General features: G+C 45.2%; 1 protein-coding gene across 1 annotated transcript; it reads right to left on the bottom strand.

Annotated features, from left to right (window-relative positions):
• Positions 1-621: 621 nt before the first annotated feature.
• LOC100988022 (sperm protein associated with the nucleus on the X chromosome N2) lies at positions 622-10,217 on the bottom strand. Its single transcript, XM_008969910.3, has 2 exons — positions 10,019-10,217; positions 622-1,948 (listed from the first exon to the last, which is right to left on the bottom strand). Exons 1-2 carry the CDS (start codon positions 10,094-10,096, stop codon positions 1,640-1,642), a joined length of 387 nt encoding a protein of 128 aa, XP_008968158.2. The 5' UTR covers positions 10,097-10,217; the 3' UTR covers positions 622-1,639.
• Between the last annotated feature and the right edge of the window lie 261 nt (positions 10,218-10,478).

The raw sequence follows: 10,478 nt of genomic DNA on the forward strand, positions 1-10,478 counted from the left end.
AATTTCTTTAAAATAGAAATAAAAAATCCATCACACTTCTATATACTAACATTGAACATGTGGAAATCAAAATTAAACACATGATACTATTTACAGTCACTTGAAAGAAAATATAATACTAGGTATAAATTAAACAAAACATGGACCAGAAGGTGGGTACAGATATTAAATATCAAAATATCTTTCTAAAATTTACAAAATACAAAAGTGTACCTGATATATCCATTTACAAGGGAAGAACAGATTATATATAAATAGATGCATCTTAAAAACAGGTCTGAGTGAAACATTAAATATTGACAATGGCTACATAAATTGAAAACAAATGTCCACAAACAATAAAAAACATGTAATAACACTCATACAGAGAAAAGAATACACATCAAACGCATTACAATGATTGCCAATGTAGACAAGAGAAATAAAACTGGGTCATGGAAATAAAGGAGAGTGAATGAGTAAATAAATAGGAGAGGGTCTTGAGCAATTAACTCAAAGAATATATAACTCAGCCCTCTACGTTGATGCCAAACCACTCTATTGTATTCCCTTCAATAAAAACAATATTTTTTTCAAGGGAAGAATTCTTAATCATTGACATTCTATAGAAATGCTGGTGTATGGAAGTGGTAATAAAAATACCAACTTTTAGTTGTATCATTATATTCAAATTCTCTGTAGACTATGCTTGCATTTATTGCCTGCAGTAGACAATGGCCACTAGTTTCTTAACAAGGAAATGCCCTAGTATTGGGACCATGGCCTCCAAACACCATTATTTTGGTGTGTGTGACATGCTGTCTTACTCTATGTAGGGTGAGGTTTTTTGTCCGTTTGAGGGGCTTCAGTTGCTTACAGTATTGGTTGAGTTGCAACCCAAATCACTATGAGGTATGTGGCCTGGAGGTGGTGATTTTGATGTCTTCATTTTGGAAAGAGTGTCACTGTCACCTACATACAATACAGATCTTTGTATTTTATTTTATTTATTTATTTTTGAAGACAGAGTCTCGCTCTATCCCCCAGACTGGAGTGCAGTGGCCAGATCTCAGCTCACTACAACTTCCGCCTCCTGTGTTCAAGTGATTCTCCTGCCTCAGCCTCCCATGTAGCTGGGATTACAGGCACCTGCCACCACTCCCGGCTAATTTTTGTATTTTTTTTTTTAGTAGAGACTGGGGTTTGCCATGTTGGACAGGCTGGTCTCAAACTCCTGACCTCAGGAGATCGTCTGCTTCGGCCTCCCAAAGTGCTGGGATTATAGGCATGAGCCACCGCGCCCGGCCAATACAGATCTTTTTAAATGCCCTTCTACATATTCACATGCTCCAAACACCAAGTCCTTTTCTTCCTCTCCTGTTAGATAAAATTTTAAGAAGAAAATTTGTCTCTAGGAATCAGTCCTCCCCCAGGCCTTATTTACAATGTCTGGCTTACTGTCAACCTGTCGGTCTGTCCGCCAACCCTACAGGATCTCATATCCCTCCCTTCTCAAATGCCTACCTCTTCCCTTCCCTTCCTTCCCACCATCAGACAACAGGCAGAGATATACACAGTCATCAGCTCCTCAAACTTGATTTTATTGTAATCATCACCATTGGTAGTGAGGATTTGTCCAATTTGGTTTCTCCATGTTTGACTAGTCCTCCCCACCCTCCTGTGAAGATCCTTCAGATGAGTCTAGGTCTTCGTCCTCCTGTGAAGATCCTTCAGGTGGGTCTAGGTCTTCATCCTCCTGTGAAGATCCTTCAGATGAGTCTAGGCCTTCGTCCTCCTCCTCTTGGACTGGATTGATGGAGTTCTCTCGGGACTGGTCATTCTCCAGTTGATTTGAATTTATTTTCGTATGTTTCTTGTAGTAATGCACTATTATTGTTAGATATTCTATTGTTTTTGTATTTTGCAAGCTCTGTTTGGGGCCTAAGACCCTGTTCGGTGCCTCCTGCATCTGATAAGAAAACAGGGAGAGGCCAGAAAGTCATTATTTTGGGTGAATAGGGTAGAGACTGGATAGTAAGGGGGGCTTTATGAGAAGGAATGCAGGTGGAGGAAGGGGTTTGTGCCAGAGAAGAACAAGGTGGAATGACAGGGTAGGGATCTATGGGGAAGAAGAAGAGGAGCATGGGTAGGGTCATCTGTTAGTCCAAACTGCACGATTTCGCAAGTTCTTTGCTATTTTGCAGACCTTGGTCAAAGTGAGACACTCCATGGGGGTTCAGGCTGGGAGAAATATCCTGCCTAACCACCTGACCACAGGGCGGGCAAAGGCCCAACTAAAGAAACATTCCTATCATATCTTGCTTGGCAAAGTTCTAAGGAACACCACAATGATATTCCACTGGAAAAAGGGCCAAACCACCTGATCATAAGAACATCTTATCAATATCCTGCCGGATAGCATCCCACATTGCCCAGATCCCTCCTGCCCATCCCTGTAAGTACCCCAGCCTGTAAGCGGCGGTGGGCTCTGGCATTAAGCTTGTCCTCCACTTCCATAGGTGTCTGCCATATTCCTGTGTTGCTGTTTGAGCTGCCCCCTGTGTGTCTTTCTTTCATCCTTGCCTTCCCTTCAAAACCTAACATTTTGGTGCCAAAACCTGGAGTGGTGATTGGGTTCTAATGGGTAAGTTTTCTCTTGCAACCTGGAAAGCAGCAAGCAGCACAAACTAGACCAGGGCCTGCTTCCAGATCCTGAGTGTACTCCCTGTTCCCAGTCCCATTCTCCTTATTCTCTAGTCTTCTCCAGACCTGGGCTAACCTCCAGATAGTGATCAAACAATCCACCTTATTTTTTGTTCCTTCCTGTTTCCGGGCAGCTGCAACAAGGATCACCCCCATTTCTGGACATCACATCCAACACTGGGCTTCAATTAGTGGGTGAGTCTCCCTCTTCCTCCTTTCCAGATTCCTCTCTATTTCTGCCCATTCTCCAAAAAATTCCAGTGCTAGGTGAGAGGTCTCCCCAGTCACCAGGTGACTGCAGCCTCCCTTCTTAGGGTACACCTTCAAAACGTTTGCCACTCTGGCTGCTCTGGCCTCTGGGGAGCATGAATAGTACGGGGCTGCCCCAACTCTCCAGGTCCCTTCTCCCAGGAGGAATCAAGTACTCACTTCCCTATGGGGTATTCACTTCTCTCTGGAGTACTCGCTCACCCCTGGGGTGCTCACTCCCTTCCAGGGTACTCACTTTCCTCAGGGGTAGTCACTCCCATCCAGAGTATTCACTCCCCTCTTCCAAAAAACAAAACATTCAACTTCCAAATTCAACATAATCTAAAAAACTTTCTTCAATGCAATGGTAAATAATCTGAAGTGCTTTGCTTATCTCCTTTCATGCCTCACTCTCTCTCTCTCTCTCTCTCTGCCAATCTTGTTCACCTTTTCAAATCTTCCTCCTCAAGGAGAAACCCCCCAAAATGCCTCTTCCTCCGGACAAGTCTTCTTCCTCTGAATTTCAACCTGGCCAACACACCCGTTCTTCAGCCTCCTGCCCTCTCCCATTCCCTCCACCTTCTCCTTCGGATCCGGCTCCTCCACCCCCTTACTGTCGCCCTCCATCCCCCTTCCTTCTCCACCTCAAACCAGGTCTCACACCCAACCCCCTTTCGCTAGAAACCAGGCACATGCCCAAAGGCCTTCCAAAGTCCTTCCCTTGCAGGAGGTTGCGAGGGCTAAAGGCATAATCTGAATTCAAGTTCCCTTCTCTCTAGCTGACTTTTCCCATATTGAAAAGAGACTTGACTCCTTTTCAATGGATCCAACCTCCTTCCACAAGGAATTCTTGTACTTCCCTAAATCTTATGACCTTACCTGGCATGACATATATGTCATCCTCTCCTCTACCCTCACCCTGGAGGACAGGGAACACATCTTTATGGGTGCCCAGGCCCATGAGAACACCCTCCACCAACAAGATGCTGCTCATAATCCAATAGGGACCTTAGCTGTCCCCAGAACTGGCCCCAGTTGGAATTATCAGGCAACTTCAGTAGACAGACAGAAATCAGGCCATATGATATCATGCCTTCTAGCTGGCATAAATAAAGCTGTCCCTGCTCGTTTCCTCTCCTGCCTTTCAAAAGTCACAACTAAATATGCCACCTTAAGCCCTAATACCAATAAGGGCAAAAACTACCTCCATTTATACTTTATCTCCCAGTCAGCCCCAGACATTTGAAAAAAACTTAAAAAACTGGAGGATGGCCCTCAAACCTTCCAAAGAGACTTAATCAAAGTGGCCTTCAAGATCTATAAGATTAGAGAGGAAGAACTAAAAAATCCAAACCTAAAGAAGGACCAGGCTAAATACCAAATGCTGGTAGCTGCCACTCAACAGGGTTCCCAAGGCCTACAGAATTCCTCAACTTGGCAACAGTCAACTCCAGGAGCCTGTTACAAGTTCGTCTAACAGGGACACTGGGCAAAAGCCTAGCCTAATCCCAGGACACTCTGGAAATCTTGCCCCATCTGTGGTATCAAGCAACACTGGAAGTCAGACTGTGCTCACTGAAACTCTTCATCCTGCTTCACCACCTGTACCTGAAGACAGGTGGGGCCTGGAGTCCACCGCCCCTACTGCCATCACCACCTCGGAACCCAGGGTAATTCTGTCAGTCTCTAGTAAGCCCATGTCTTTCCTATTGGATACTCAATAGGACAACTAGTTATTCAGTTTGACCAGAATATTCTAGAACCTTTTTCAGTTCTTCCATCTCTATTGTGAGAATCAATAGAATCCCCTCTAGGCACAAACAGACTGGTCCTTTATTATACAACCTATTCAGCAGCCCCCTTCACCCACTCTTTCCTGGTTATCCCTCAGTCCCCTACCCCTATCTTGGGATGGGACATATTAAGTAAATTCCAGAACTCCATGCAATATGGCTCCTACAATTCTACCCCTTTTATTTTACTCTGACACCCAAACACTTCCCTCTCCCCCCACTCATCCTCATTATCCACCCTGTTACCTTCTGTTAATTCTAAAGCTTGGAATGTTTCTAAACCCACAATAGCCACACATCACATCCCAGTTAAAATAACCCTTCAAAACCCCTCCATTTTCCTTCATCAGTCTCAATATCCCCTTAATCCAGCCTTGCTTAGGGGGTCTCAAACCTATTATCTGTAAACTTTTACAAGCTCATATTCTCAAGCCTGTTAACTCTCCCCACAACACCCCTATTCTGGCTTTCCAAAAGACAGACGGGACTTACCCCTTTGTCTAGGATCTCCAAGTTGTTAACCAGGCCATGGTACCAATCCATCTAGTGGTCCTCAACCAATATACTCTACCGTATTGCCCCATCTATCACACACTCCTTTATATTGAACTAAAAGACAACTATTTCACTATTCCCTTAAATCTGGCTTACCAAAGTCTTTTTGCTTTGACTTGGTCAAATCCTAATACTCACATGTCCTGTACTCTTACAGGACTTACACATGGACTTACACATAGACTGTACTCTTAGAGGGGTTCCGGGATAGGCCCCACCTGTTCAGACAGGCCCTCATCAAGGACCTAGCTGAACTTCCCCTTGCTCCTAGTACCCTCCTCCAATATGTCAATGACCTCCTTCTCTGTAGCCCCTTTCTTAACCTGTCCATTCAACACACCACTCAGGTTTTAAAATTCCTTCATAATCAAGTATATTGGGCCTAACCCACAAAATCTCAGGTACCCAAATCAAAGTTACTTACCTTGGGTTTGTCCTAACCCCTAATTCTCGAGCCATCCCAACCCAATGAAAGGAGCCAATTTGGGACATGCCCCTTCCCCACATAAAAAAAAAAGGACCTCCCCTCCTTCTTGGGCCTTGTGGGATACTTCTGGCTGTGAATTCCCAACTTTGACTTGCTGGCCAAGCCACTATACGTAGCCTCACATGGGCCCATCCTAAAACCCCTAAACCCAGCTTGCCCCATCAACTCCAACTTAAAAACTTAAAAATGCCCTTTTAATGGCCCTGGCACTGGGACTGCCAAACCTCACCAAGCCTGTTACTTTCTATGTACATTCTGACCAGTGCCTTGCCCTTGGACTACTCTGCCAAACATATGGCAACGCCCCAGAAGCCATTGCACGCCTCTCAAAACAACTGGACTCTGTCATCCGAGGCTGGTCACTCTGACTAAAAATCTTGGGTATGGCCACATTGCTGGCCTTAGATGCACGGAAACTCCCTCTCTACCAACACATTACTATTGCATCTTCCCATTACCTACAGGACCTCATAAACCACCAATCCCTTCTATCCCTCCCACCATCCTGCTTACAGCAGGTGCATGCCTTATTCATAGGTAACCCTCTAATCACCTTCCAGAGACATAAAATTCTCTACCCAGCCACCCCTCTCCCTGTAAACACTTCCGACTCTAAGCTCTCTCACTCCTGTCTGGACCTCTTAGACTCCCTCTCCTCCCCCTTCCAACACATTTCAGATGCCCCTTTGCAGGGAACACATACATGGTTAGTTAATGGAACCTCTTTTAGGCAGCCATGTCCAGCAGCTGGCTATTCCATCATTGCTGAAAATAAACTCCTAGAATCCAATGCTCTCACACCCCATGCTACCTCTCAACAGGCAAAGCTAGTTGCCCTAACCAGGGCCCTCACCCTAGCAAAGGGAAAGAGGGTCAACATTTACACCCATTCCAAATATGCATACCATGTCCTACAGTCTCATGTCTTAATCTGGCAGGAACAGGGTTTCCTAACTACAAAAGGAACCCCCATAAGAAATGGCAAACTTATACATAAGCTGTTGGGGGTGGATAAACCACCACAAAAGGCCACCATTATCCATTGCAAGGGACACCGAAAGGCTACAGATGCCAAAACCGAGAAAAACCTTTCAACAAATTCGGCAGCCTGGCAGGCAGCCCTTAAAACCCCATCGTTATTGCTCATTTTTTTCCCCAGCATACACCCTGTATATACCCAGCAGGAAAAAAACCCACTTGCCCAGGCTGGTGCCATTCAGGAAAAAATAGTTCGATCTCACTGATAAAGTGTCTTGCCCAAGTTTAAAAAACCTTCTGTACTTTCATATGTGCACAACCATTTCCATGCCAGTTACTGCCCCTACTCCAGCTTTTAAAAACTTCTAGACATTCTTCCACCATGGTTGCCCATCTCAGAGATATTACTAAGGCATGTTCCCTTTGCACTCAAACTTCCCCTCAGGAAGCTATCAAACCATCTCCTTTCCCACACACCAGACCTGAGGACACTTACCAGGGCAGGACTAGCAAATCAACATCACTCACATGCCCCCCAGAAAGTGATTCCTATACATTCTAACAATAGTAGATACATTCTCTGGATGAATAAAAGCTTTTCCTACCACCACCAAAAAGGCAGACACCATCGCTTCTATTCTCTCCACTCATATTATCCACCGGTTTAAACTCCCCTCTTGCATCCAGTCAGACAATGGGCCAATTTGTTTCAGTTTAACCAACAGCTGGTAAAGGCTCTAAACATTAAATGGGCTTTCCATATTCCTTACCACTCCCAATCTTCAGGAAAAATTTTATAAAAAACAACAACTAACCAAACTCTCCCTAAAGGTTAAAATGGCCTGGACTTCACTTCTCCCATTGTTCCTCATGCGATTATGAGTCATTTCCTAAAAGCGCTCAGCCTAAGCCCATTTAAATTCATGTACAAATGCTCCATTTATCCTCCAGAATCTCCCTGTATTTTCCCCCCATTCTATATGGAATACTTGGCCGATGTTACACCTCACCCAACATCTAATAAGACAGTACGCAAATGCTTACTTGACCCAACCTAAAAGTCCATCCTCAAAACACTCCTCCCTGTCCCTACAACCAGCGGACTGGGTCTGAATCACAGACTCCTCCTCCTCCCTCTCCAACCTAAGTGGAGGAATTCTCACCAGGTGATGCTAACTACTCCCACAGCGCCAAAGCTAACATCCTTTCCACACTGAATGCACATTTCAAACTAAAAAGAGCACCAGATCCACATCTAGAAATTTGTTCACCCCCAAATTATTCTCCTTCCCTGACAAGACCAACCTCACTGTACTTAACAAGAATTCCAGAAGTTGCCAATCCAGAACACCTTAGTCCATAACACTCTCTGTCTCCAATTTCCAATCTTTTATCTCCTACTTTATTTCAGATCTTTCCTGGTTTCCCTTCCCCATGACCCTGAATAGTCCAGGCCAATTTGTCACACTAATCAAGGAGATATGACTTCAGGGCATCTTCCAAAATTTCACTCCTACTCAAATCTCCTCTTTCTCCTTTTGTCCTCTCTATCTGTGGGATATTCTAAGTCCCCACCCCGAACGTCTAACAGATGAGCCCCCTTCATCAGCCTCACTGCCTCTTAAATCAGTCACACTCCCCTCTTCCTTCCAACTGTTAAATTTGTTTGTCCACACAAATCCAGTAGTTCACAGCCCTTCCTGTTAACCTGGCCACATGAACCCTGTCCAAAATAAACCTGCATTTCACCTAATTGACCAATTCATTCGCAAAACCTGCTTATAATCTTGCTCGGCTAATCACCTTTACCCCCCCCCAATCCATCAAATCCACCCACACCGTCACACACAGGGCTGTCACCCTCCTTCACCTCATAGCCTCTTAACTAAACATGTTACCAGTCGGATTCCAGAAAATACCTCTTTCAACCCCTCCCCTTTCTGCCGGAGCCACTCTCCATGTATCCAAGTCAAGGGCGCTCCCTGGAAAATATCCACAAACAATTCCCTCAACTGCAACCTGTATCCTTCTGCGCTGTCAGGACCGCAATGGCTATTAGTTACAAAAACCCATTTCCTGCTCTCCAAAACCAAACAGCCTTCACCTCCTCCACTACCAACATTTCCTATCAGGCCTTCAGAGGGGCTACCCTTGCTGGCAGGTATTCAACTTGGACAAACATAAAAGTTAAAACAAAGGGTTTGTGCATAATTCAACCCCCACCTTCTCATGGCTTGCCACCATAACCTACAACTTTTGTTTGTCCACCCCCAGTGTCTTCTTCCTTTGCGGCACAAACTCTTATCTCTGCCTACTGGCCAATTGGTCAGGAACATGCACCCTTGTGTTTCAATCTAAACATTAACACTTTGCCTAACAACCAGACCATCCAGGTTCCTTTAGTAGCTTCTGTCTCATCTTCCTCCACACACACTAAGCAGGCTCTACATCTCATTCTAGTGTTAGCAGAACTAAACTCCTCTGCTGCACTCAGCACTGGGATAGCAGCTGGTCCCTTTCGTAGGGCCGTTAATCTTCTTCCTCCTAATAATACAATTGGCCCATGTATACTCACCTTCATATCCTGCTTTATTTCTCGAAGGCTAAACTCCCCTCTCCAGGCAGCCACCCAGCAACACATTGATACCATCCTTCTCCTCTGCCAAGTCCGGTACCAGTGCCTCCAGGAAAACAACTCTGAAGTCCGACACCCCCTGCTTCAAAACCCAAACCCTGATTACAGCTCCCCTATTCAGCAGGAAGCAGCCAGATAATCAACAATGCCCCTCTTCCTTTTATACTAAAGTAGAAGGCAAGAATGTGAGTCCAAACCACCATTTTGTAAGCACTCTGCTATTTTGCAGACCTTGGTCAAAGTGAAACATTCCACGGGGGTTTGGGCTGTGAGAAAAATCTTGCCTAATCATCGTAACACAAGACGGACAAAGGTCCAACTAAAGAAACTTTCCTATCATATCTTGCTGGGCAAAGTTCCAAGATACACCACAATGACATCCCACTGGAAAAAGGACCAAACAGCCTGATCATAAAAACATCTTATCAATATCCTGCCGGGCAGCAAGCCATACTGCCCAGGCCCCTCCCACCCATACCTATAAGCACCCCAGCCTGTAAGCGGCGGTGGGCTCTGGCATTAAGTGGGTCTCTCACTTCCACAGGTGTCTGCAATATTCCTGTGTTGTTGTTTGAGCCACCCCCTCTCTGTGTGTCTTTCTTTCACCCTCACCTTCCCTTCAAAACCTAACAATCTTACCTCATCATTTTTTTTGTTATTGGATTCACAGGGGCTCTTCCTCTTCTCCCCATTGGTGCTTGAAGTGGGCTGTTCCATGATTCTGGTTGGTTGTAGAATGTCTATAGTAGGCTCTTGTAGACTGCAGACTTCCACAGCTATATTGAAGCTTGCCAGGAGGATGTCCCAGAGCTCTGGCCCTCCCTATGTATACCTTCCTGGTGGGAAGGCAAAGCCACACCCTTGAGCTTTGTTTGATCATACAGGCAGTGTCCCAGCCAATGGCAGTCCTAGGGTGGCTTAGACATCACAAAGCACCACTGCTGACCACTCCCTGGGCTTGTGGGGGACGGATGACAGGGGTGTAGAGGAAACCAAATGCTGTTGTTGTTTCAGCATCCCCTGAAGATGCATCCCAAACTAATCTGCTGCTGCTTATTTCTCCATGTTTAATGTTCATGGTTCACACGGAAGCGAGAGG

Source organism: Pan paniscus, chromosome X (assembly GCF_029289425.2).
Source record: "Pan paniscus chromosome X, NHGRI_mPanPan1-v2.0_pri, whole genome shotgun sequence".
Taxonomy (NCBI): domain Eukaryota; kingdom Metazoa; phylum Chordata; class Mammalia; order Primates; family Hominidae; genus Pan; species Pan paniscus.